Source organism: Dermochelys coriacea, chromosome 12, assembly GCF_009764565.3.
Source record: "Dermochelys coriacea isolate rDerCor1 chromosome 12, rDerCor1.pri.v4, whole genome shotgun sequence".
Classification (NCBI taxonomy): domain Eukaryota; kingdom Metazoa; phylum Chordata; order Testudines; family Dermochelyidae; genus Dermochelys; species Dermochelys coriacea.
In genome coordinates, this window is record NC_050079.1 from 37,140,556 (window position 1) to 37,168,282 (window position 27,727).

The 27,727-nt window shown below is 44.7% G+C and overlaps 1 protein-coding gene across 2 annotated transcripts; it reads right to left on the reverse strand.

Moving 5' to 3' along the window:
* Window positions 1-1,784: 1,784 nt before the first annotated feature.
* On the reverse strand, window positions 1,785-22,069 carry IRF8 (interferon regulatory factor 8). Of its 2 annotated transcripts, none has more exons than XM_038368921.2 (9): window positions 21,513-22,069; window positions 16,002-16,176; window positions 13,053-13,236; window positions 11,109-11,197; window positions 10,395-10,506; window positions 9,549-9,599; window positions 7,300-7,686; window positions 5,469-5,584; window positions 1,785-3,105 (listed from the first exon to the last, which is right to left on the reverse strand). In XM_038368921.2, exons 2-9 carry the CDS (start codon window positions 16,173-16,175, stop codon window positions 2,929-2,931), a joined length of 1,290 nt encoding a protein of 429 aa, XP_038224849.1. In that variant the 5' UTR covers window position 16,176; window positions 21,513-22,069; the 3' UTR covers window positions 1,785-2,928. The 2 variants fall into 2 exon arrangements, with proteins under 2 accessions (XP_038224849.1, XP_038224851.1); XM_038368923.2 differs by having other exon boundaries at window positions 9,549-9,596; window positions 21,513-22,038.
* Window positions 22,070-27,727: the final 5,658 nt, after the last annotated feature.

Here is a 27,727-nt window from a genome sequence, read left to right on the forward strand (position 1 = left end):
TTTGCTGGACCATAAAAGGAGAATACAGGTGCAGTTGCCCTCAGCTGGGACAGGTCTCAGGTCCCATCCCTGGAATCAACACTTTCTGCCCCTGCAGAAAGCCGCAGTTCCCTTCACAAATACTTGCACGCTGGTTTTACACTGTGGTTGTACAGTGTCTAGTGCACTGTATACTCTGGTCAGAAGGGAAAAAGACACACATCTCCACCCAAGAGAGGCAATGGGAGGAGTGGTAGATACGCTGGAGGGGAGGGATAGGATACAGAAGGACCTAGACAAATTGGAGGATTGGGCCAAAAGAAATCTAATGAGGTTCAATAAGGATAAGTGCAGGGTCCTGCACTTAGGATGGAAGAATCCAATGCACCGCTACAGACTAGGGACCGAATGGCTCGGCAGCAGTTCTGCGGAAAAGGACCTAGGGGTGACAGTGGACGAGAAGCTGGATATGAGTCAGCAGTGTGCCCTTGTTGCCAAGAAGGCCAATGGCATTTTGGGATGTATAAGTAGGGGCATAGCGAGCAGATCGAGGGACGTGATCGTTCCCCTCTATTCGACACTGGTGAGGCCTCATCTGGAGTACTGTGTCCAGTTTTGGGCCCCACACTACAGGAAGGATGTGGATAAATTGGAAAGAGTACAACGAAGGGCAACGAAAATGATTAGGGGTCTAGAGCACATGACTTATGAGGAGAGGCTGAGGGAGCTGGGATTGTTTAGTCTGCAGAAGAGAAGAATGAGGGGGGATTTGATAGCTGCTTTCAACTACCTGAAAGGGGGTTTCAAAGAGGATGGCTCTAGACTGTTCTCAATGGTAGCAGATGACAGAACGAGGAGTAATGGTCTCAAGTTGCAATGGGGGAGGTTTAGATTGGATATTAGGAAAAACTTTTTCACTAAGAGGGTGGTGAAACACTGGAATGCGTTACCTAGGGAGGTGGTAGAATCTCCTTCCTTAGAGGTTTTTAAGGTCAGGCTTGACAAAGCCCTGGCTGGGATGATTTAACTGGGACTTGGTCCTGCTTTGAGCAGGGGGTTGGACTAGATGACCTTCTGGGGTCCCTTCCAACCCTGATATTCTATGATTCTATGATTCTATGAATGGCAGGGGAGCCAGAAGCCTGGAGTTGAGTGCCTTTGCTGGACCATAAAAGGAGAATACAGGTGCAGTTGCCCTCAGCTGGGACAGGTCTCAGGTCCCATCCCTGGAATCAACACTTTCTGCCCCTGCAGAAAGCCGCAGTTCCCTTCATAAATACTTGCACGCTGGTTTTACACTGTGGTTGTACAGTGTCTAGTGCAGTAGCATCCTGGGCCATGGCTAGGGCTCTTGGGCGTGACAGTACCACAAATAATAAAGACTAATCATTGACTTTTGCACATTAATAAAAATGTGCATGTACAAATCAAGGGCAAAACTCAGAGGCTGACTTCAAATTGTTTGGTCCATAAACTAGAATCCCTGCCAACAAGTATAGCCTTAGTGACTAGGAAACTGCAAGCGGAAATAGATTTCTCCTTTCACACACTAGGGCTGAGAGGAGAAAGTGGGGCCGAAATCAATTCAGTGGGTACTGCGAGCGCCTAGCTCGCAGGGTCAGTTCCTTAGAACGGTGGGCTTTGGCAGGCCAGGATAGTAAACTTGGCAGGCTAGGTTAGTAAATCCCTCTCCATGATTAACCCCAAAAGAATGCAATTGTCAGCACACCGCCCCTGAGAAGGGAAACTGGTTCCCATTGGTACCAGTCATTAGGACATTAAAGAAGAATGGAGATAAAAAGAGATACAAAATAGAGCATTTTATTTGCAAGATACAAATTACAAAATCATTTAAAAACCGGCACAAAATAAATACTTAGCCTAGCAGAGAGAGACACACACAGTACTGGCTTTGGGCTTTCGGCTGTAAGGCACACGACCCCATTTCTTAAAAATTTCACATTCTCTAGTTGCAGAAGCGCGTGTTAGTCAGGACATGCACACACATACCCTAGCAGGCACACACAACTTGCACACACATTGGATGTCGGGCACATGCATTTTTGAGGTGAAAGCCAACTAAACATGAACATTTTACTACAAACTTAAAAAAACATTTTGCATTTACATATATAAAAACCTCTATCTCTTTGGCTAAGACAATTAAAATGATCATTCCCTACATTCAATATTTACAAATAATTTGGGGATTTATTTCCAAATTGCAAAATACTTCAATATACAAAAAAAAACTCGGTCATAAAGGCAAACAAGAAATTATTTCAGGAGCGGGTCCTTTGGAAGTTAAAGGATATTTGCTCTAAAAAAAGTTTCCATTGTCTTTTACCATCAGTGGTATTGCAAACTGTTTGGAAGTCAGTGGGATGACCTGATCCCTGGTGACATTCCACTACGTCTCAGCTTTTAAAAATCTTTCCCAAGATTCAGTTCTTTCCAAAATGAGGTTTTCGGAAAAGAGGATGAAACTGGAGTGGCAGATCCTTAGCAGCTGTATCATCATAGCTCCATTGACCTCAACTGAGCTGAGGGTCTGCTCTTAAGTGTTGTGACTGCCAGATGGGTCACAGACATTAAGAGCTGTTCTCTGACAGCCTCAATATACTATACTAGCATTACTGATCTTTCTAGTCACTCTCCCACAACACTCAAGAAACTTTCCTCATCCACTTGCTGTTGGCACTAGATGAAGACAAAGAATGGTATAAAAGCCATCCATATAAATAAAATGTAGCCAGAATTCACTGTTCTGGTCTAGTTCCTTTGCTCACAAATGAAAATTTTAATTGCTGAGTTTATTTTAAACAACAACAAAGAACAGCCATGGGCATATAGATTCTAAATCAGAATGTTTTCCACAGGGGAATTCAAACAGTGCTGGAACCAACCAGGGTCTAAATTAACCCCATCATTATTTGTTTTTAAAAGCTCTTAGACAGTGATCTGTTGATTTTCTCTAAACAGGGGTCTTTGGTGTGTCCCACAGATATCTTGGAAGATCCTGAATATTTGGTCATGCTGGTTCTCATCAGCAACCGGAAGCATCGGGCCGCTGCTGTAGACCTTTCCTGCCTCTTCCACCAGCTGTCTAACCCACAGCTGCTCAACCTACAGTAGAAGGAAAGACCACCAAGATGTTTAAATAAGATGAGAACACTTACGACATACATCTTCCTCCAACTCACCATAACCACCACTGCCCAGACTTCACTGAACACTCTAGTGCGGGTACACGAGATACTGTCAATACCGTACAACAGTCCATAAGGAACAGAACGGTCTAACTGCACAGAAAGATGTTGATGGGTACGGAAAACCTCTTTCAAAAGAGAAATTGGGAAAAAAGAGAGGAAGGATGGTCTTGTGCTTAAGGCAACTGGTCTCGGATTCAGTTCCTATGGGGCTTTGGGCAAGTCACTAACTCGTTTGTCCCCCTCTTTTGTCTAGTTAAATTGGAAATTCTTCAGGGCAGAGAATGTTTCTTTCTATATACCCAGTGCCTAGCACAATGGGGCTCTAATCTCAATTGGAAGGGGTTGCGGAGAGCCATTTAAAAGTCTGAGAGGGTGCAGTTTTTCCACACCCTACCTGGCTCTCTTCTTCCCTTCTCAGATGCCCTGCCTCACCAGCAGTCTGACCCATAAGCCTCTACACCAACTCCTTCCAATTTTCAGTTAGGAGTCCATGGGATCATAGCACCACTCGGGTTTGGCCTGGCTGTCCCTCCATCATGAAAGACAGATGACTGGGCCAAATTTGAGTAAATGGTGTTGCGAACTGGCACATGGGATCACAACACCGCTTAGGTTTGGCCCAGCCAAAAACTGGTCGTGCCGTGACCCAGGTTGGCCCCGCCTGCTCTGTGGCCTATGTTGACTGGAGATTATAGGCTGTGCTATAATACATATCAATAACATGGAGAATATATTAGGATGTCAACAAAAGAAAGCAAAGATGTCTAACAAAGATTTGGTGGTCTTGAATTTTTTTTTTAATAGTCTTTGAACAAAGCCATTCTAGGTGTAAAACTAATCTTCCTATTTGTTTTTAATTTACCACCAGAGTTTTTCCCACTCACTTCTTCCATATTCTTTGTACTGTAAGATTTTTACATGCAAACTACCCATTACTCTCAAGTTCATTCACCCCTTACACTTCCTTCTCTGCATGAAGCCCTAATCCTGCTGGTAACAACACAATCAGTTGCAGTGATTTATTTTACAGTTGCCTAGAAGGCTACAGTACAAAGTTAAAGTATTTAGCAAATGACTATGCAAAGCACAACAGAAAAACCAGAGAGGGGAAGGGGGAAAAAAAAATACATTTCTTCCTAATTTAGGGCCAGATTTTTAAACCGGAGTTTGTGTGCAGTTTTGTGCTTAATTTGTTCATTTAATTAATGTGATTACATGGGCCATTCGGGGATTTGTGCATGCAAATTAAGAAAATTAAATGGCAGCCTGGATGCCTAACTGATTTGTGCAAGCAAATACCTGTTTTATACATGCAATTGATGCACATATGTAAACAAGTTACGCAGGGCTGGATTAACTCTCCTGTGGGCCTGGAGCTACTAGATTTTTGTGGGGCCCCTGTAAACAAGTCTTTTTCCAACTGAAAACAAAATGATCACAATTATGGCATTGAGGCTATTAATGCTATACGAAACTTGCCTTTTAATTAACAAAGTTGTTTTGTGGTTACATTTCAGTCTTAAAACATGTAGAATATAGTTAAGTTAATTCAAAATAGCCTACTTCTTACTTTAGAACAGCTGTTATATTAGAGTCTTTCTGGGAGGGAGTTTGGGTGCAGGAGGGGGCTCCAGGCTGGGGCAGAGTGTTGGGGTACAAGGGGGGGTGCGAGGTGTAGGCTTCAGCTGGGAAGCATTTACCACGGGCAGCTCGCGGCTGGCGGTGCAGCAGGGCTCAGGCAGGCTGCCTGCGTGCCCTGGCCCCATGCTGCTCCCGGAAGCGGCCAACTGCTAGCACGTCTCTCCGCGCCCCTGGGGGGAGGGGGACATGTCTCTGTGCACTGCCCACGCCCACAAGCGCCGCCCATGCAGCTCCCATTGGCTGGCTCCCAATGGGAGCTGTGGAGACAGTGCTGGGGACAGGGACAGCATGCGGAGCTGCCTCTACCTCCCCACCAGGGGTGCGCAGAGACATGCCAGTAGCCAGTTGCGTCTGGGAGTGGCGTAGGGCCATGGCATGCAGGCAGTCTGCCTGAGCCCTACGGCACTGGGTTCCCCGTTAGCCCGGGGCCCTGGGCTACAGCCTCTAAAGCCCCCGTGTTAATCCGGCCCTGAAGTTAGGTACGCAAATTGCATGCAGCCCTATGCTTCTGAGGTTGGAAACATCTGGCTCTGAATGTTAAGAGACAAACCAGATAGTCTTGGGGATACATTTCTGAGTTGTAGGAGAATGAAGGGGAAGCTCAAGCAATGGCTGTTTCTCATGAATGTGCCTTACCTGCACAAGGATTAATTTACAGCGTAAAGGGACTGTGTCTGGAAACTCTTCGCCAAAGCACAGCAAGACTCTGCTCTCAGGGAAACGGCCCTGGCTGCTGTAGAACTGTTGCAGCTCTAAAAGGAGAAAAACAGATGGTTGGAAAGGATGGAAACCAACCAACTTCAGTGAGACACTAGCACATGCAGCTGCAGCAGGTGGCTTATTCACCTGCCGGGAGAATTGCGTATGCACACCTCGCCAGCAAGTGTTGTATACAAACCCACACACATACATGCCAGAAGCACTGCATGCACACTCAGCGAAAGGCATTTAGTTTTTATCAAGAGAGAAAATCAGAGGATGCGGGGATTAAAAATCCCAATGCAGGAAATCCTTGCTAAAGAGCTGTAGAAGCGACACTGTGCTGAGATGCAGGCTAAATTAATCTCGGATTCAACAGCAGCAGTGCCTGGCCAGTCCAGTGCACCGGCTGTCCTGCTTCTGTAGTCATTTAGACTGAGAAGAGTCAAGCCCCTGGATGCAGATCCTCTGCCTCTCGGAGTCTGGCAACGAACACATCCCATCCCTCTGTAGCGACCCCCTCAGGAGGCTGATGGAGCAGCAACTTCTCCCCTCTCTGGAGAGAAGACTGATTTAATGTAGAGCAGAGGTTCTCAACCTTCTTCTTTCTGAGCCCTCCCTCTCCCCCGCCCAACATGCTATAAAAACTCCACCGCCCACTTGTGCCACAACTGCTTTTCTGTATATAAAAGTCCGGGCTGGCCTTAAGGGGTAGCAAGTAGGGCAACTGCTCAGGACCCCACACCACAGGGTGCCCTGTAAAGCTAAGTTGCTCAGGCTTTCGTTTCATCTCCACTTGGCAGGGCTCAGGCTCAGTGTGGGCTTTCTACCCTGGGCCCATGGAGCCTAATGCCAGCCGAGCCTGGCGGACCCCCTCTTTGTGGCCCCCAGGGAGCCCTGGACCCCTGATTAAGAATTGTTGATCTAGCACTTTCAGGGGAGGTCTAATAAAGGAGGAATGACTAAAGGTCCTATCTTCCCACCTCAGGGAAGTCTACAGACATTCTTTGTACCTGAGAAGAAAGAATTGGGCCCTGCATTAATATGTATTAACATAGATTCAGGATCACATACAGTGCCTTTAGGAATGTTATTTTGTAATCTTTAGATTTTTTTTGTAACCTATCAATTGTGATATAAAACAGTGCAGTGGGGTTTTTATACATCTCCAAACGCCACAGCTCCCAAGAGAAGCCACAGCATTTGGTGGAAGGGATATTGCTGTGTTTATTTTTATAAGTGTTGGCAAGGACATATAGACTATGTGAGCACTTTGGGGCTGAACTCTATACATTCTGGGCCAGATCTTGAACTGGCATAAATCAGCATAGGGTTCTTTGACTTCAAGCATAGAAAGGATGGTCCAGTGGTTAGGCCACTACTATGGAACTTAAGAAACCTGGGTAGAGTTCCCTGCTCTGCCACAGATTTCTTGTATGACCTTGGGCGAGTCACTTAGCTTCTCTGAGGCTCCGTTCGCTGCTGCCCCACCTTACATGGGTGCTATGAGGATAAATATGCTAAGATTGCAAAGAACAAGACAAATGTTCTCCTGTTCCCATTGTAAGTGCCTTCAAAACAACGGCCCTTCACTGGAGCCGATTTACACCAGTTGAGGATCTGATCCTTATCAGTACAAGAGGATGTAGACACCATCCTAAAGCAACATGGCTCTATCCATGTCAGTGCTCAGAGGACAATAAGGGGGGCAGAAAAGTCAGATGTAATTAAGAGGATGGATCAAGAGAGGTGGGAAAGTTCCACAAACCTCGGACAAACTGGTTGGTGTCGAATATTTTGACCACCTCATCCCGGTCCAGCTTGTTGGGCCTGTCCTTGTACAGCTCGTTGTTTCCGCTCCAGAAGACTCTCCCCTGGCACAGCCTCTTGATGAAGATACCCTGCTTGTTGCTGTGCAGCAGCACCCCCCGTTCCAGGTGCCCGAAGAGCTTCTTGGTGATGTGCTTCTGGCGGTCATTCGGGATGGCGTCGGCGGAAGGGAACTGCACATGCTCCAGGCTATCCGGGCCACACAGCTTGTCACAGTGGGCGGGCATGTGGCTCAGGGAAATTCGGCAGCCTTCATGGTAAGAGGTAGTAGTGTGGCCAACCAGCTTCCCTCCATAATAGAAACTGATCACCATCTGTGAGTGCACTGCAGGGAGACATGCCCACACATAGCCAATCAGAGGACGCAGCTAACCCCCTCCACGCTGCAGGAATAACCAGCCCATTGCACAGGAGAGAAAAGCTCCACTTAAGCGCCGAAGCCCTTGAGATGCTGTGTGCCCAGCTGGACAGCAGGGAATGTAGAGTCAGCATCACAGCTCTCTGGGGCCAGAATCAGCAGGATAGTCAAGGGCCGCTCCTGCAGCCCCAGCACGCCTGGGCAGACCTCACTCAGCAAGCATGGCCTTTAATGGGACTCTCCTGTGAGGAAGAACTCCACTTGTTTCCTCCCTGACCCTCCCAGACTTTCCACTGGGGACACAGATTTTTGGCACAGGGTTCCTGAACTCAGCATGCCCTCTAGCACACAACCTTTTGCCTTCCCAGTCCTTCAGAGTCCCACATGTCTCTCTGCAGCTGACCAGTTAGATTTTCCTAACTAGTTTTAGCAGTTACTCCTTGGTTAGATTTAGGTAGAACATGCCAGCAGAACAGTTTGCAAACGTGACTACGCATGTCGGCGTGGTGGGCACCAATTACACGCACCAGAACCCTTCTACCTTTTCACTGGGAACTGGAGGAGCAGATGGCTGCATACTTCAAGCAGTGGCTGCCCTGGGGCAGATTCGAATACCCTTCCTCCCCTTAAATATTTTCTCATTCCATGAGCAGCCCCACTGAAGCCAACAGCACGACTCAGGTAAGTGCTCAGCCACGGGAGTAACAGGTTTATAAACTGCCCCTTGGAAACTCCCCACCCACTCCAGATTCCATTATCCAGGGAACAATCATCCTGGAACAGCCTTCATCCAAGTGGACTGCACTGCTCCTGCCTTTAGTGAAGCAAACGTAAAGGAGTCTGAGACCAGGACAGTCATTTTATGCTGCCACATAGGTGTGCAGGAGGGCATCCCCTGTGGACTTGGGAGCCTTCCACCAACAAACTCTCTGTCCTTAAGGGTGTCTGTCAGACTTTGTCCCTTGCTAGCTATCTATATTGCCCTGTGGGTTTGCGTCTGCCACCTCAGCTGAAATTTGCCCTTTCACTCACGCTACTGTTTATCTAAACAACCTGCTAGGTCTCCAAACAAATGCCTGTACCGATGCAAAGTGGATTTGCCGTGGGTAAGCAATCTGCAGAGCGGATTTGCAACCAAGAGCCCAGTTCTCGCTGTGACTGGTAGAGAGGGCAAAGGAGGCTTAATGTCACCTTTACACTCCTCTTCCCCAATCCTGGTGGCACCCAGGAGCTGGTTTGGTCCTCAGCACAAGTCAGACCAGCCTCAAGGTGCCACTTATGGGCTGCTGTGCTGGCCAGATCACCGAAGCATGGAGTGCTCTGGCCACAGTCGCTCCAGCTTTTGGCGTATCTTCAACACAAGGGGAGGGCTGGAAGGACTGGCACAGAGCCGGGGCTATGATAGCCTCATGCCACTTGGGGACTTCCCAACGCCCAGGGAATCCCCAGCTGGTTTTTTAAGTCAACTTTACGTGTTGTTGGAGCAGTGCAAGGGCATCATCTTATTGGGCAGGATTTGGCCTCCTCCCTGGCGCATGAATCTCTGCTACTGCTTAGAAGCTTTAATACCTTTGCCTGGGTGCTGAGAATGGAACAGTGGCTTATGAAGTCAGAGTGTTTCTGAGCAATTAAGCCCTAAGCTGCCATTTTCGGTGGCTCTGCCATTTTTGATGATTATTTTCTCTGTGTGTGCATGAACAGGGCCACAACGGCAGCGAAGTCAGGCAACAGCTAGGAGTGTCACATGAGAGGTAGCTTACACCATACCGACTGAGGGCACAGCATGTAACTAAGCAAGGAAACATGCAGTGGAATGGGATTTCTGGTACCTGAATGCAGCTGTTCATAGCTGGAGTACCCATTCATCAGGGGCACAGCTGCTGCGGGAAAAGAAATAAAGTTATATTTGTGTGCTAAGTTTTGACACAAGCACCTGGATCTCTGGTAAAATCCAATGACCTGGCCACCCACTCATTTCACCCAGGAGCTGTTTCCTCTCAACCCCTAAATTCTTCCTCTCGACATCGTCCTGATCCCTCCATGGTTTCATGAGAAAAGAAAACCCTGCAAGGAGCCTTGTCCACATCAGGGGTTCCACTTCCCCAGCCAGATGAGCAGCGACAGAACTGAGATTCCCAACATGGGATCCAGAATGGTGCTGTCATGTATGGGGAATTCACTTGACAATGTACCACTTTAGAGCCAACCTGTTGCTTTAAGCCCATTGGGCCTGCAGCTGTCATCCTTACCATTCCCAATGGAATCAATGGGAGTTTTGCCAGAGCAAGGACTACAATCTAACTAAGGTCAGCCACTGCCAATATGATGATGACATGAACCTTATACTTTAGATCTGGGGCTTCTGAATATATGTAGAGTCAGACGTAACTCCCTGAGCAACTACAAAACATTGACAGTCATGACACATGCCATTGCAAAGATAATTTTTCCTGTACTTACAGCAAGATTTAAATTCGAGGTATGATGATATTTTAGGCATTCTTAATAAACTTGTTCCTCAAACAAAAAAATCCTCCACAAGCATCAAATATAGAGGCAGCTATTCAGAGATCACCAAAATTAGTCTTTGCTATCCTGGTTGTGTCCTTGAAGGATTACCCGATCAAACTAGGTACTCTGTTCTATAAATCCTGGATATGTTGTTGGTGTCTTACCAGGGCTAGATTGCTGTATCCACCAGTCTGGTATTGGAGGGTTTCTACAATTCTCCTGAGGTGGGGAAGGGCTTCTCTTTATTATACCAAGGTAATCTTCTACACCAGGGGACTGAGAAAGACAGAAAAGCCATTACATTATCCAGGCAACAAAACCGAGATTAAGCAGTTTTGCACTTTCAAGCAATCAACATCGTATCAATGGCAATCAATGTGGTATGGAAACAAGCCGTTATCTAAATTGCTCGCCGGCCCCTGAACAGGAATAGTAAAAAACAAACATAGTAGGGCAGCAGGGATACTGAGACACAGGTGAACTCTTCGACTTTGTGACTGGTTAGAAGGAGGGGGCCTTGGATTTCATAGGGATGCTGAGAGCAGAATTTACCCCAACAATTTTGCATCACAATGAAGGGAGACAAGAGCTGCAAAAGTCTGACCCGCTGGTGAAACTCTTATGGAGCTGTATGCAAACGTGAGATGCATTGATATGACACGCAACGGCCACAGGTCTGTGCACTGTTACATGAATGAATGTAACTAACATATCTGTAAAACATGCAGATTTGTTCTTCTTGCCCCAGTGATATCAAAAACTAGTTCCCGCGGCGGTATGATCTTATTAGAAAAATGCAATACACAATTTCATGGAGAAACTTTACCATCTAGCCCTTCCAACCAAAGAGAGATCACTTCTCTATAGCAGTTAGTTACCTCTTTTATTAGGTCATCTATCGCAGAAGGACTGCAGTCTATGTCAGTGGCTTCATTCAAGCTGCCTCCATTAGCAACACCCGCTTTGCCTAGAAAGAAATACAAGAATTCAGTGCTCAATGCATCATACCATGTGCAGTGATCTAACAAGGAACCAGACCATAAAACATGCAAGAGAAGGCCATGGGATGAGGGTGCCTTGCTTTGGGGACATGTTTACCATTGTTAAAATAAAGAAACATAGAATCCTTCATAGGGTCTTACCTCTCACTGCCATGTATGGGGAATTCACTTGACAATGTACCACTTTAGAGCCAACCTGTCACTTTACAACTGTGCAACCCCATTGGCCCTGCAGCTGTAGTCCTTTCCATTCCCAGTGAAATCAATGGTAGTTTTGCCAGAGCAAGGACTGCAGGATTGAGCCCAATGGATTGCATGGGTGTGAAAAAGATTAAATCCAGAAAACAGCCACAGTTCTGCTGCAGCTGGGAACAATTTAACCTTCCCTGGCGACATTTTTTCCCTGCCAAAGCTCAGCTCTGCATTGTTGAGGAAGAAATGTAATGCCATTTGCATAATGCTTGTAACAAGTGTACAGAAATATAAAGCCTTCTGCGTGAATGAAGTTTACAGAGACCAAAATGCTAAAGGTAGACTTCCTGACAACCAGATTTTGCATGCTTTAAAAAAAAAAAAAAAAGCACAAACAAAACCACAAATAAAAATAAACTTAGCACAGCTAACACCAGACCGGACATCACAGCAACAAATGTTCTCTTCTGAACCCCTGTTACTATAATCGCTGCTTTTACTGTTGGGCAATGCGAGGGAGTTATTCTATTTCCTCAGCATCTGTACAGATTAAAGCAGCTGTAACTTTAGGTTAGAAGGGGCATCAGGACTGAATGTAAGGCCAAAACCACAACTAAAACCTTCACCAGGACAGACTTCGGGACTGATTCTGATCTCAGCCCAGATTTACCTGGGAAGGATTCCATTAACTTTAGTGGAGTCACTGTGTTTATACTGGTGTAAGTGGGAACAGGATCAGACCTTCTGAGCCAGACTGCCATGGAGTATTGTCAGCTAATGTCAGGCAGCACGCTCTGCTGTTTGGTTTTTTACTCGGCGGGAACAGCCTCTCCTACTCAAACAGCTGTGGGATGAGGCCATGGGGAGGAGGGTGAATTCCAAACTTTCCACATGGCGTTTTCCCCAGATTCTTCCAGCGGCAGATGAGGAGTGTTTGCTCTCCCCACCACACCCCAGGAAGAAGGGACACGATCTTGATGGCATGGGCTTCCAATGGCTCTCCACATGCAGGTCCTGTGCATCTGAAGTGGCCTTGGGGCCCTTGTCCCTCTCCCCAGCAGATGGCCACCTGCCAGGCCTTTCCTTGCTAAGAGGCAACCCCAGAACCCTCCCTGAAAAGGTTCCACAGTCCACGTGGCTGCAGTAAAGTGAAGGCAGTTTTACGGCTACATTAACTTTCCCCCTGCTGGCTTTGAGGAAGAAAGGATGCACGACTCCCTGGCCACTCCTTCCCCAACCCCTTGATCTCCCATATCTGCCCTCTGCCTGCCCCTCCTCAGCCATGGATCCCTGCCCCACAGCTCTAGGGAAGAATGGGACAATGCTGACTCCCTCCTTTCCCACCCATCCCATGACCAAGGCAGCTCCCTGGTCACTGATCTAGGAAGTACAGCCTGACCCAGTGGAATCATCTAGATTCACACTGGCACAAGTGAAGGTGGAATGTGGCCCAAGAAATGCAGCTCGGTATCTGAATGCACGTCAGAGCTGGCGTAAGTCCACTTCTGTTTTTCCTTTTGCTTTAATAACCAGACAAAAATCTCTCTTCTCCTATAAATCCCTCAGAGGTTCAATGCTCAGGAGGCAGGTGGCTATGGAACAAGTCACTTAGTTTATCAGGACACTTACATTTCTGCTCTTCCTCTGGGACAATTCTGTACACTTTGTACGGCTCCGAGATGTCCAGCTGGGACCTGTCTGTCACCTCCTCAAAGTCCGGGCTCTTGTTCAGAGCACAGCGTAGCCTCGTTTTCCATGTGGCTGGCTCGGCTTTGTCACCTTCTTTAAATTTCCCTTTGAAAACTGCCCAAGCCTAAAACAAAAGAGAAAAGTACCACAGAGCTGAAGAACCAGCTTTACAATTAGAGCTCTGTTTTATGGGGTTTGTTTCATTTTTCAGGGTTTATTTTTAGCAATTTTTGAATTTTATGCAGTTTGCAAAAAAATCCAGGGGATTTGGGGCTCTCTCTGTGTATACAGCAATGAGTAATCTCTTGGTAATATTCCCGAGTGATGCTTTAATGTAGTACCATTTCAAACAGCACTATATTCAAGCACACTAGGGAGTCTTCAGTGAGCACCAGCAGGGTCTACACAGACTAATTAATGCACAGCACATTCGAGCACTTTAGAAACCACAGCCCCATAGTCCGTATTGCAGCTCTGTGTAGACAAACCCTTAAATCCAAGTAACCATTTTTGGTGTTTATTGGCTAAACGCCAATTTCATTGTCTTCTGATTGGTTAAAGGCTAAAATCAGAAGCCCAGTTTATAACTTCAGAGCCAAATCTCACATTTGTTCCTCAAGGCCATTTCCTAATGTTCTCACTCAGGGAAACTCCTAGTGACTTCCACCGCAGATCTAACCACCACTCCTAGGTACTTGCCTGGCCACTGTCACTGCAGTGTCTGAGCTCCTCATAATAGTCACTTGATTTATCCTCAGTTACAGCACTGCTGTTAGGCAGAGAAGGGCTGTTATCCCGTTCTCATTGATGGGAAACTGAGGGGCAGAGTTACATTTCTTGGATAACCTTGAGCAAGTACATCAGAGGTGGGAATTGAAGCCTCATCTCCTAGGTCAGAGCCCTAACTATTGTACTATCCTTCACACTGACTCACAAAGTGCCTGATTCTCCAGGGCACTGCAGCTTCTGCAGTTATCATTTAACCCATGCAAAATGCTTCCCATTCAGAGTTCTCCATTCATTTCATCCCAGGAGTAGTGTTTTACAGTCACTTTGTCCAGGTGGAAATGACCACTCAAGGGACAAGGCACGGGAGAATCTGGCCCATAATATCAGTGCACTGGCAAGTCAGAGCTTACAAAGAGGAAGCTGCAATAGGTTTCGATCAAGTTTTCAAAAAACAACAAAAAACCTCTTGCCCCAAAATCTGAAAAGCCAAGAGGGGAGACTATTGCATGCGAATAGCCTGGATAGGGCCACCATATCCCTGACGTGAAATTCTTTTCTTTCCAGAATTTTGCACAAATTGTGATTTACACAATTTGCCACCATCCAGAATTAGCCTTGTAATTACCCTCATCATGATGGACAGGTGAGTGAGAGATGTGGGGAGAGTCTTAAGCTTTGCACACTCTTCTTTTCATTGGTGTGTCCCAGCTCTAAACTAATCTAAACAATCTTCTGTGTGCTCAATACTCTTGCCCATGGAAGGTCAGATTTCCAAAAAATACATTTACAATTAACACAACTGTGCTCAGCTCAGGCATAATAGCAATAATTGGGGGTTTTTAAATTGCTTTTGCATAGCAGATGCACAATGGTGCATTCATTCTTGGAAATCACATCCACAGTATTAAGTGCTTTTAAAAAAGCTATCACTCAAGGCTGGCATGATTATCACTGCAGGGGAGGCAGTGTTGTTCAGTTGATACAGCACAAAAGTGGGACTCAGGAAACCTGATTTCTAGTCTCTGCTTGCCACTGGCCTGCTGGGTGACTTTAGACAAGTCACTTCCCTGCTCCGTGTCTCGGTTTCTGCATCTGTGCAATGGGGATAATAATACTGACTTCCTTTGTAAAGCGCTTTGAGATCTACTGACAAAAAGATCTAAGTAAGTGCTAGGTATTTTTATTATTACAGGCTAGTAAAAATTCATATTTAGGGACATTTGAAAAAGCTTACCAACATAGTGTCTCGCAATATAATGTGCACATAGTAATTTGGAAAACAATATTAATTTAGCAGGCTTGATCCCTTTGGAGCAGTTTTGGTGTGCCATAAAAATACTTCTTTAGGCCCTGATCCCGCAGAGACTTGACTGAAATAAATGGGACCTTTCGCAGTGAATAAAGCTATGCATATGAATAAGCATTTGCAGAATGGGGGCTGCAGCCCTGTTTATAAATAAATGTCTACGGCAACTATTCATAATAAAAACCAGACAAAGACAAGTTGGTACCACCTATATATTCCATATTCAATATCTTAGCCTTTTTCAACTCGGAACCATAAGCTCCTGAAAAGTTGGAGACGCTAACCTACTGGGTCAAACTCTGCACCTTACACCTGTGCAGCCTCAGTGCAGTCAACAGGGCTGCGGCGGTATGGCGGAGCCAGATTTAGCTTACTGCCATAGTAATGTCATTTTATCGGGACCCAGATAGCTGTAGGTAATTTCATCTCTGTACAGAAGCAGATCTTTGTAAAAGCCAATTTTCCATCAAAAAAATGTTAGACCAGCCCTATCAATAACTGCTGTGGGTGCTCAGCACCTTTAGGAAGAGGTAGGAGATGTATTATTAATGCCCAAATTACTTTAAATTAAAGGAGGATTGCAGCTCTAGGCAATTCTCACTGGAAAAAAAAATCATGCAAGCATGGAAATCTGTTACACTGCCAAAAATAGGAGCAGGCTGAGCACTTTCTGCAAAGTCAATGGGAGACAAGGGCGCTCGGCAACTCTCCAGAGGCAGTCAGCAGCCTAGAGAATCAGAGCCAGTGGCAGTGCTGCTCAGGCAGAAAGGGGATGTGCCCAATGTGTTTGCAATGAAAGAGAAAGTCACGGTGCATGAGCAGTGTTAAGAAAAGAAATTTACCAGCTCTCCTACCTTGAATATAGAAGCATCCACCTCCTGGTTGTAATCCTGTTTCCCAGCATGTTTCCACGGGATGCGGAACATGCTTTTCTCTTCGTTTTCCCAGATCAGTCCTGGGTACGTCCCACTATCGATCTGTTCAATCAGCCACTGCCTGAGCCGCCTCCCACCATTCCTGTCACACATCCTGAAAGGGAAATTCGCAGGATCCAGTTAAAGGCCTCCAACCAGTCACACTCCTGCCACATACAGAAATCAAGTGTCATACTTCAAGGAGTTCTTCTGTCCAGTACACAGACATCAGGAATCAGCAGCAATTGGAGGGGGGTTACACGACACACCATCGGCCAGGGCTGTCTTCATTTTCTATGTCTGGTACACAGTCAGCACTTAACGAACAATATACAGAGATATCAAAATGTCCTAATTATTGTGTACACATAACCAACGCCAAAACTATTAAATGCCCCCAATACTCTGTGACAGCCCATTATAAATTACTATAATAGCAATAATTTGCACTTGTATAGTAACTACCATTCAAGGAACTCAACGCTCACTATTATCCCCATTTTACAAATAAAGAAACTGAGGCACAGAGAGGGGATAAGTGATTTGCCCCAGGCCACAATGGGAGTGCGTATCAAGACTAGAACCAAGAACTCCCCAGCTCTCACCGCTAGACCATGCCACCTATTATTCATACTGTGGATTGAAACTTGATTTCAAGGCTCTTTGGGACAAGAACTATCTTTTTGTTCTGGATTTGTACAGTGCCTAGCACAATGGAGTCCTGGTCCTGAACAGAGCTCCTAAGTGCTACCATAATACACCTAATGAATAAGAAAAAGAGCACAATTTAGATGTAAAGAACCAAATTCTGCTTTCAGTTACACTGGTGTAAATGCACAGTAACTCCATTGGTTTCAGTGGAGAGAGAATATTTAATAGCCAAGAGCAGAATCTGGCCTAAAGTTGCTTGAAATGCAGTCTGCAGGGCCCATATGCATCTGTTTGTAAATTGGGGAGGGGAGGATCCAAAGAAATAAATAAAATAGACATTTCATAGAACTAGCATTTTTAGGCAGAGCCTCTGTGAATCAGACGTGTCCAACACTTCCATAGAACTGTCTCTCTTGGAAAACTGCAGGCGGTACAGAAAGCTTAGAGCTTTCCTCCCCAACTCCTCTGTCCCCGCTCCCAAACGCTTCTTCACATAATATGCACGTTGCAGCAGATCTTGACAAACGCCATGAAAAGACTGCTTTGTATTGTACAAAATCATCTTCTCTGTAATTCAGGTGCCAGTCACAACAGCTGGAAATCCCCCCGATACCTGGAAAGATGCTCAGCTCTTAACTAAACATTTGTCTTGCCAACATTTCAGTGCTATAGACTATTTCCCCATGTTATTTTTGATTAGAAAAATTCCTCAGACTGTTGGATGCCTGCCTAATAGCAGGCTAATAGAGATGATGAAAGCTATCCAATTATCGGATTGAAACTCTCAGGAGCACTATTGAAAAGAAGCCTCATTTGAATCAGAGTAGCCAGAGTAACAAGAAACAAAAAACCACACTGTATTAGTTGGTTCCCTTGGATTATTACAATTTGTTCTCTCGGCCTTTTACACTGAGGGCCAGAACCTGAGCTAGTGTAAGTTGATGCAATTCCACTGACTTCAATGGAGCGACATCTACTTTCACCAGCTGAAGATCTTACCAATTACATGATGTATTCATTGCATACAGAACTAGGGACTATGGGGCCTGATACTGCTGTCACTTATACCACTTAAGCTCCAGAGATGTTAGTGGAGTTATCCCTGCTCTTCACTGGTGTGAGAGGAGAATGAAATCCATTGAGTTTGCACTGAAGTCTATTTAGTAAGTTGATATGCTTTAATGGTCAGCATTTCTTGGCTTACTATATCCCTGTCCTTGCTCCTCACACAGACTCCATTACCTCTCACTGGTACTTGGCTGAGCAAGGAACACAGGACTGAGCCATGAGCACATATACAAATGAACTAAAGTAAAATGCAGCTAGCATTTCATATAATCATCTAATTATAGTGCATTCAGCATCACTATAGTTAGAAATGGAGAATTTCCCCTAATCACTGGGCCTCTCATTATAGCTCAGCAGTTTTAATATACATCATGCTGAAAGAGACAGAATTCTCTGCCTCAGTGTAATTTTATTCCATTTTGGCTTTAAGTCAGTTTGGCTATGTTTTAGGGCCCAATCCTTAGTTAGACAATCAACCCCATTGATTTCAATGAGATAACTCATGTGAGCAAGTCCTCCAGGATCAGTGTCTTGTTGCATGAGAATAGGTGTGTAAATTATTTGAATTTCCAAAGCCGCTTTTGCACATGCTGGTAACAATTAAGAAAAGTGTTTTTATAGAAAACAAAACGGGGGGGGGGAAGTATTCTTTTAAACAATTAAGCACGCAGGTCATTGACCTGCTGGTAACAGGCACAATTTGAAAAGCACCTATATGCACATACCCAACTAAGTTTAACAAGAATTGTGTTCCACAGTAGCCCACACCTGAAGTCAATGGCAATTGTGTGGGTCTATCCCAGGGAAAATCTGTTCACACATTATGCATGGATAACCTACATTCCAAACATCGATTTCAATTGGGTTTTGTGGACCAAGCTCAAGAGGTTCCTCTGAGTGACAGATTATTCCATTGGCCAAATCCTCACACTCAGGACACCATGCAAAAATTCAAGTAATAGATTCAGAGCCATGACAATGTCAATGGAAGAGTGGTCCTAATTCTACAACTGTATGCTAAGAACCTGCACACCTAAGGAATCACAATATTCCAACCGGTGTTAGAAAGTAGGACCTAAGACTGCAGAAGGATGGGTTAGGGAATGGATCACCCAAACCAATGTTTGCACTGGCTGGCTGGTTCTTTTTGATGATGTCACTTTGTGCAACATCTCCCAGTGGTGGGAGGCCCCAGGGACTTCATTGCTGCAAATAAACATGTAAAGCAAATAATCCCAAAACTTAGTCTAACTTCCCCCACCCACCTGCTTCCTGATTTCAACCACTCATTTCTTCCAGTTGTTGAACAGTGGTTTTATTCCTGTCTGACACCAATTAGCATCACTTTTTCTTTTCCAAGGGGAGCCGCAGATCAGGATTTAGAGATTCCCAGGGTGCTACTACCAGCATTTTCCTCCCTGGCCTCCAGAGACAGGAGCAGCCTGAATAGCAGCACAAGGGCTCAAACAACTGATCAGTTTTCAGTGTCTCTTCCTCTTTTAGAAATGGCATTTTTTCCACCCCCTCCCATTTCCTTTTTTAAAGCAGGTCCTAAACAGTTTAATCATTAGGAAGTCCATGGCAAAGTCCAAGACCACCTAAATTATGATTTGGTGGCTCATTCCTCTGAAAGAGGATCCACGGTAACATTAAAGACAAACCATGTAAACAGTCAAAAAGATCATATGTACACACTTCTCTTCTGTCTCTGAATTACTCAGTGATATTTAGGCAAATTCTTCTATTTGAGAATAAACTGTTAATGCTTCAAATTGTCTTTTGTAACTTTTTAATAGGGACCAATGGCACTTACTTGACAAGGTACATTTTGGGGCCATTGCTGAACTTGGGCCAAATAACTTTGGGACTAATTAAACTAATGTTAACTGTCCAATTTAACCAATGCCATCAGGGAAATACTCAGTTAAAGGTAACAACTCTTCTCTAATTCATCTGATTGTCCATAAATGCTGTCCTTCATGTTAGTCCAGATTCCCTGACACCTTGGCTTGGCTTCCACACCATGCAAGGCCTGCAAACCCCGAATGACTGATATTTTGGGTTTACAAGATATAACAGTTAGATGGAGTTTAACAGAACTGGGCTGGTGGCATGCGATTGGAGATCCCTTACAAAACGTAGGGACAATGGAGCTAGTTAAAGACTGAGTGTACACATGACATAGGAATGACTTTGCCTTTTGTACATTTAGCCCAATCCGTTAATATTACTCTGTCTTTATTACCCCAGAGCCAAAAAGTTGCCACCATACCTATTGCTTAAATAAGAGGAGATCAGCTCCATTCAATAATATGATTTGGGGGCAAGAGATAACAACAGGGCTCTGTCGCACTGCTTGCTCACTATTCATTCTGTCCAGATTCCTATGAAGGTTAGCCAGAGTTCTGTCTAATTAGAGGGTGTGCTGAATAGACCCCATAAGCTGTGTCTTGCCTAAATGTTCCTATTTTGTGCTCAGCTGGGATTCACAATAGTACAGTTAGAACAAGAAGACTTTATTGTACTGTTTAGGGAACAGGAGACAATAAGATAGGGATCAAAAGAACATAAGCCTGGCCATACTGGGTCAGACCAATGGTCCATCTAGCCTAGTATCCTGTCTTCCAACAGAGGCCAGTGCCAGGTGCTTCAGAAGGAATAAAGAGAACAGGGTCAATTACCAAGTGATCCATCCCTGGTCATCCAGTCCCAGCTTCTGGCAGTCAGAGGTTTAGGGACACCCAGACCATGGGCCTGGGTCCCTGACCAGCTTGACCCATAGCCAGTGATGGAGCCCATCACTAGGCAGAATCACAGGGTATTGCACATCCCTCCAAAGCAGTTTCAAAGAACCAGTTACCCTCACAGCTTGTGTGTATTGTGCCCAATTAACTTTGCTTAAAAAAAATAAATAGAGACCTAAGGTGGAAGTTTGGAATTTTGGAAGAGGGGGAAAACTTTCCAAGCTCCCAACTTCTCCATTGTTTCATGAAACCGCTCAAGAGGTAAGACTGCTGGTGTCATTTTTGTTGGGATCTTGTTTTAAGTTAATAGAGAGCTTTACATATGTTGCTTTTCCTCCAGCCGGTACTTTAGTATGCTGGCTATGGGCAAAAACTTTTACCTTGCCTTTGCAAACTAGCAAATGCTCTCCCAGACACCAGTCTGAGTGTGTTTCACCAGGTGTAGTCCAGATTACATTATTTAAATATAAAAGAGAACAAAAATGGAAAATATCTGCAATTATCCCTCTCCATAGCATCAGTGAGGAATCATTGATTTATTTCTTGTCAACAGAGCAGGTAATTGTTTTTAATCAATGTCCTGGGACGTGCGCTGCACTCCACATTCTTAAGCATCATTTCTGATTCCTGCCTGGAGCGAACTCCATGCTTTCATCTAAAGTTAGGTCAAAATGCAATAGCATGGGCGGGGGGAGCCCAGCGCTGGCCAGCGTGAGGCAGCGGCGGGCCACCTCCGAAGTTCAAGTCTCACCTGCAAAAAGGAAGCTGAGGTTGCAAAGAAATAAAAAAGCTCCTCAAATCAATGCCAACGCGGGCCACGTTACAGTCGCAAATGCCAACGTTAGTCAATGGTCTTAAAAAGAAGAGGCAAGGCTTAGCAAAGCCCTTGTGCTAAGGCACCACCTGGGCTCTGCCCGGCCCACCTAGCAACAGCCCTGCCGGCTGCGGAATGCTCTGCTCGGAGGAGGAAGGGGGGAGATGCAAATACCTGTCAGCGGTCTGCAGAATCGGCTTGCGCCCCGGTGCTCACCCAGATGTGCCCAGCGGCGGCGCGCAGCTGGTTCGCTCGGCGCACAGCGCTCGCAGGCCAGCGAGGGTAAGTGAAAGCAGGCTCTCCCCCCCCCCCTCCTCGCATTTATTAAAAAGCAGGGGGAGGGTCTGCTGTATCCCGCCTCCCCCGGAGCTTGCAGCCAATGCACAGCGGCGGAAAGCCTCCGGCTAGCCAATGGGAATAGGAGAGCATTGAGTGATTTCTTCTAAGCCTTTTCTTTTCCGAGAAATCAAGCCGCGGGGGCGGCGTAAAGGGGGTCTCGAGGTTGGAGCCTCCTCTCCTGGGCCACCGTGTTCCATCCCCCCGGGAACTCGCCCGTGGCTCGTTCCTCGGCCACAGGTAGCGCCGGGCTACCGAGCCGCAGCAAGCATGCGCCTAACTCCCTTTCCCATCAGGATCCCTGGCGGCTTGGCAGGGCTCTCAGCCTGGCTTTCGTTCGCCGGGGGTGTCGATTGCAAGGCTGCATGAGGTGGACAGGCAGGGAGCCAGCGACTGGGGGCGTTTTCTGAAACTCTGCTCAGTGTGGGGGGGGGGGGGGAGCAGAGCTCGAAGAGGGGATTTCTCGTCGAAACCCAAAAGCTTTGCTGGAAGGCTGCCCCCGCTTTGCAGTGTGGCTGGGAATTTCCTGGAGCGGGTCCAGGCACCTTGCGCCTGGGAGAGTGACTCTCTGTAGCGCTCCGGGCAGCAGGGTGGCTCTCCAGCGCAGCTCTCTGTGCCGCGAAATTACAGCTCAGTTGCACCGTTAACTCACTCAGCACCTCACATTTGCTGATTCCAGTGCAAACAGTGAGATGGGAAAGGTGGGATACCCAGAGCCATCACCCAGGCGGCAGGTTACCATGCAGGAAGAGAAATAAGACTGTCAATGGAGGGGTCTAATAACACAGATATTTGTTCTGTGTAGTTGCAGCAGCACCGGGACAATTTTAGAGCGCAATATCCCAAGAGAAAGGATCGGAAACTCCACTGTGTGACATTTAAAACGTAAGCAAGACAAATAAATCACGGATGGAGATTCTGTAGCAAGTGATCCTGCATTGACTGGAAAATGGACTTCACATGACCCAATACCTCCTTTAATTTCCGATTTATGGGCACTGTTAAAATACTAAGGTTGATATAGCTCATGAAAGCTTAGGCTCAAATAAATTTGTTAGTCTCTAAGGTGCCACAAGTCCTCCTTTTCTTTTTGCGGAGACAGACTAACACGGCTGCTACTCTGAAACCTAGCATTTCTTGCGGAATCCTGAAGCTGTAGAACCTCTAGGGCATTGATTATAATCAGTGGAGGTATAAGGCACCTATCTTGGAGATCTTTTCACCAGCTTTATTGTCTTTCCTATAGTTATTGCACTACTGGCACAAAGAAAATATAATTCAAAGAGATCATCAGCATGTAAATAAATGTATGCACTATGTGTAAAATAGCTGTACACCAATGGGTGGATAATGTATGCAGCTGACTCTGGAGGTGCAGCTTACTATTAATGGATACGTTGGAAACACTGGAATTGCTTGCTGGTTATAAAGTAGAAAGAAAAAAACACGGATCTTGTAAAACCAAGATTCACTAGAGCCAGTTTCTTTTACATAAGCTGGAGAGTCTAAAACTGATACACAGAACCTTCAGAGGTTCAGGAGCTGAATTAGTGATCAATGTTACCCAAAAAAGCCACACTAGAATGAATTCATTGTTAGTGCAAGTTGATAACTTAATGGGTTAATAAACATAATAAAAGCATCCTGATTAGTTAATAACTTAGATTGCTTAATAATTAAATTACATAGTGTTTTAATATCATGTGCCACAAAGAGCCCCAGGAGACATATTAATGAGCCACTTGCAGCTCCCAGTCTGAGTATCACTGTTCTATAACATTTAGGGATTAAGGACCTGATTCTATGAAGTACCATTTTGATTAAAGTCACTAGAAGTGAGGGTACTCAGCATTGCACAGGATAAGGCCAGCCCATAGCTGAAAAGGATTCTCAGGAGTAAGATGACCTGAAATGCACACTTATGATTTATGATTTGGAAAAATAAATTAAGCAGGGGAAATGTCATTTCGTGACTTTTTTGCCAGTGTTTTTCACTTTGGTCTCCATTCCACCTGTAGATCTGAACAGAAAATTCTTTATCAAACTGAATAGTGCCTTTCCATGTTTTATCTGGAATAGAAATGTGCCAAGATATTCCCCAAGTAGATTAGTTGTGATAACAGAGACAAGAGGACTTCTGCTTCCTGATGATTTTAGACATTTGTTTTTAGAGCTGCCAAATTAAATACAGAGAGATAAGATGGGCGATGTAATATCTTTGATTGGACCAACTTCTGTTGGTGAGAGAGACAAGCTTTCCAGCCACACAGAGCTCTTCATAAGGTCTGGGAAAGGCACTCCCAGCATCACAGCACAATGCGAGCTGGAACAGATTGTTTAGCATAGGTAGTGAGCACATATTGTAAGGGACCATTCAAGGTAGAAAGAAAAGGAGTACTTGTGGCACCTTAGAGACTAACAGAGAACAACACCCATTGTTTCATGTTCTCTGTATATATAAAATCTCCCCACTATATTTTCCACTGTATGCATCCAATGAAGTGAGCTGTAGCTCACAAAAGCTTATGCTCTAATAAATTTGTTAGTCTCTAAGGTGCCACAAGTACTCCTTTTCTTTTTACGGATACAGACTGACATGGCTGATACTCTGAAACCATTCAAGTTAGAGTGGCTCATTAACACCTCTGCAATCATAGGACAAAAAGAGGGGGCCTACACACCGCATACAAATTATATACATGGTTTTTAGACGAAGAAATATGCGTACATCTCACTATGGCTAACACTGAGAGATGACATTGCTATCCACAAGGGGAGTGTATGGAGCTATACACATAAACAATATAACAAAAATTAGGACCTAGGTTACAGAAACACTGATTTAATTTATGACCTAAATCGCAACCCTAATCTTTAAAGTATTTTTTAAATACCCACACTTGAAGCATGATCCATATCCTCTGGGAGATTTGGGTAATAACTATAAAAATATTAGGGGTCAAATGCAACTATATGGATTGTTATTAATTTAGTGGGAAATCATTTGTTCATTTGGCACCTGATCCTGCAAACACATACTCACAAGTAGTCCCTTTGACTTCCTTGGAAGATGAGATGTTCAACAACTTGGACAAGAGGGAAACACCATCACTCAGGATTGGGCCCTTGGGCTGTATATACTTTGCAAACGTAAGAGTATAAATATACATTTCTTTTTCCAAAAAAAGCAACAACATTTTGTTACCTTGTAAAATGAGCTTTGTTTTGCCAAATCTATCTGTCCATCTATCCCACGTCCAACACAGACTGTGAACCTCTGGAATGATGACAAAATCCAATCCCGCTGTATGCTGAAGGAATTCCATTGAAGCCAGTGGTCTATTTCTGTTGTCATGATCTCATGCACACCCATGGAAATCAGAAGTGACTCCTCTGAAGTCAATGGGGTTACATGTATAACGATCCTATGTAAGTGAGATCAGAAACAGGCCTGAAGGAGTTGCACTGATTCACATTAAGTCTGAATTTGGGCCCAAAGCATTAGTGAGCCATATGAACAGATTGCCATTCAAATCATCCCTAAGCAATAGAGATCTTTCATAGATCACTGTACATTTTTCTTAATAATAACAGAACTTTGTTATTACTATTTGCATGACAGTGGCATCTAGGAGTCCCAGACCCATTGTACTAGCTACTGTACAAACATAGACTAAAAGACAGTCCTCGCCCCAAAGACCTTACAATGACAATCTAAAAAAGAAGACAAACAGAAATAGACCCTCAATTAAATTCTGCTCTCACACTGCTGTAAATCAGGAGTAACTCCACCAAACTCAATGGAATTACACAAGCACAAAACCCAGAATAAGCAAGATCAGAATCAGGCACTTTATACCATAGTGGTGACCTGATTGACGTAGTAATAAGTGAAAGGTGATTCTAGAAAGAAGTTACAGAGCTACTAGCTGTCGAATAGTAACCTCCCTGAAAATGCTTTGGAGGTTTTTCAAAATCTCATTCCATGTAGTTCCTTTCCAGTAACACTTGCTTAAATTGCCATATCTACACATTAACATTTGGAAGCTTATTATGCCTGAAACCAAAACACATGCACTTGATAAATACTCCAAATCATTCCCATCAGCAGTTGGCAACGGCTGGACAAAACTAGCTAAACCAGTTTCTGTGCAAATGGAACTGCCAAGTATTTATTTTAAAAGACCTATTTCCCCATATGAGAATAACATAAGAGTGCCAGACCTTTATTTATATCGTATGACTTCCAAATATGCAACAGATACGACACACAAAATACAGCTAATAAATGTACAGAAATAAAAGAGAGTTGTGATGATTTGGGAAAGCTGCCTATGGACAACTTGTGAATTCTGAAAAATGGTGAATTCTGCATTAGGAAAATTATTGAATGGTGGAATGCTTCAGCGGATGGGGAGTCATCCATTTGTTGCCAGGACTGTGTGTGTGTGTGACAACAGTTAAGCAACATAAGAACCCCGAAAGACGGTGAGCACCTTTGAGGCCAATTGAAGTAGAGTGCACAGCACCTCACTGGGTCAATCCCGTAGATTTGATTTTCAGAAGTGCTGACGCATCCACAGAGCTGTCATAAACTTCAGCTACAATTGTGGGCGCTCAGCGCTTCTGACAAATCAGGCACATAGTATTCATTCTCAAAATTGCCAGGCCATCAGCCTTGCATCCAATTCTCCTTATGTTTACAGTGACATCTACCAACTGCAACCAGATCACAGCGAGAGAAGGTGGACAAGGTCATCTCTTTTTACTGGACCCACTTCTGTTGGTGCAAGAGAGAAGCTTTCAAGCTCCACAGAGCACTTCTTTCCCAGACCTGAAGAGCTCTGTGAAGCTTGAAAGCTCATCTCTTTCACCAACAGAAGTGGGTCGAATAAAACAGTGGTTCTCAACTGGGGGCACATAGAGGTTTTCCAGGGGGTACATCAACTCATCTAGATATTTGCTTAGTTTTACAACGGGCTATATAAAAAGCGCTAGCGAAGTCAGTACAAATGAAAAGTTCATACAGACAATGACTTGTTTAGACGGCTCTATATACTATACACTGAAATGTAAGTACAATATTTATATTCCAATTGATTCATTTTATAACATGGTAAAAATGACAAAGTAAGCTATTTTTCAGCAATAGTGTGCTGTGGCACTTTTGTATTTTTATGTCTGATTTTGTAAGCAAGTAGTTTTTAAGTGAGGTGAAACTTGGGGGTATGCAAGACAAATCAGACTCCTGAAAGGGGTAGAGTAGTCTGGAAAGGTTGAGAGTCACGGCAACAAAAGATATGACCTCACCCACCTTTCCTCTCTCATATCCTGGGATCTACACATGACTACAACAACACTGCAAACTCCAGATTCTAGAGGTAAACCAGGCTGCTTTGCTTTGGAAAATTCTTACTAGAAAGAACCATTAGATCCACTAACTCTATTATGTAAAACTTTACACACACAGAATAAAATTCTGATTAATGACCCATTCAGCGTACTGGATCCTGGCAGATGAGTAGCTAAGAGTTGGACTGACGTGGTGTCCTTTAACCTAGCAATGTGTATACATGAGAAATTGTGCAGGCTATTGTTTGTTGTTGGACACAGACCACGCTGAGAACCTAGATTTCAGTAACACCACTGAACAATGTGTCTGCTGGGTTAGAAGTACTGCCCTTGACTCTTGAATGTGACAGTGTTTTGGTTTTTTTTTAAATGTGAGACAGTTGTTTTGTGATATGATACCCACTTGGATCTCATTTGTACCCTGTGACATCGAGACCTTAAGCCAAATCTGAGACCTTGTGGTAAGTCTAGGGAGACATGAATTTCGAATCGCACAATCTGCAACTCGCAATAGTTTGGAACTTCTGACCATTTCTTTGTCAAAAGAGCTGAGTGATACAGCCACACATAAATGACTAGCATGGCAATGGTTTAGCAGTTGCTTCTGGCTTGCCCATGGGAGTTTGTAACACCTATTGCACATGTAATCTCTGCTTATCACATATCTACTATAACTTCCTATTAATACCAGAGAAACCGAC

Excerpts from the sequence above, each read along its gene's own strand:
- IRF8 (XM_038368921.2), bottom strand. The coding sequence starts at position 16,175 with ATGTGTGACAGGAATGGTGGGAGGCGGCTCAGGCAGTGGCTGATTGAA. Across the intron at positions 13,237-16,001 it reads TGGATGCTTCTATATTCAAG|GCTTGGGCAGTTTTCAAAGG; the intron begins GTAGGAGAGCTG and ends CTTTTGTTTTAG. Across the intron at positions 11,198-13,052 it reads CCCAGAGGAAGAGCAGAAAT|GCAAAGCGGGTGTTGCTAAT; the intron begins GTAAGTGTCCTG and ends ATTTCTTTCTAG.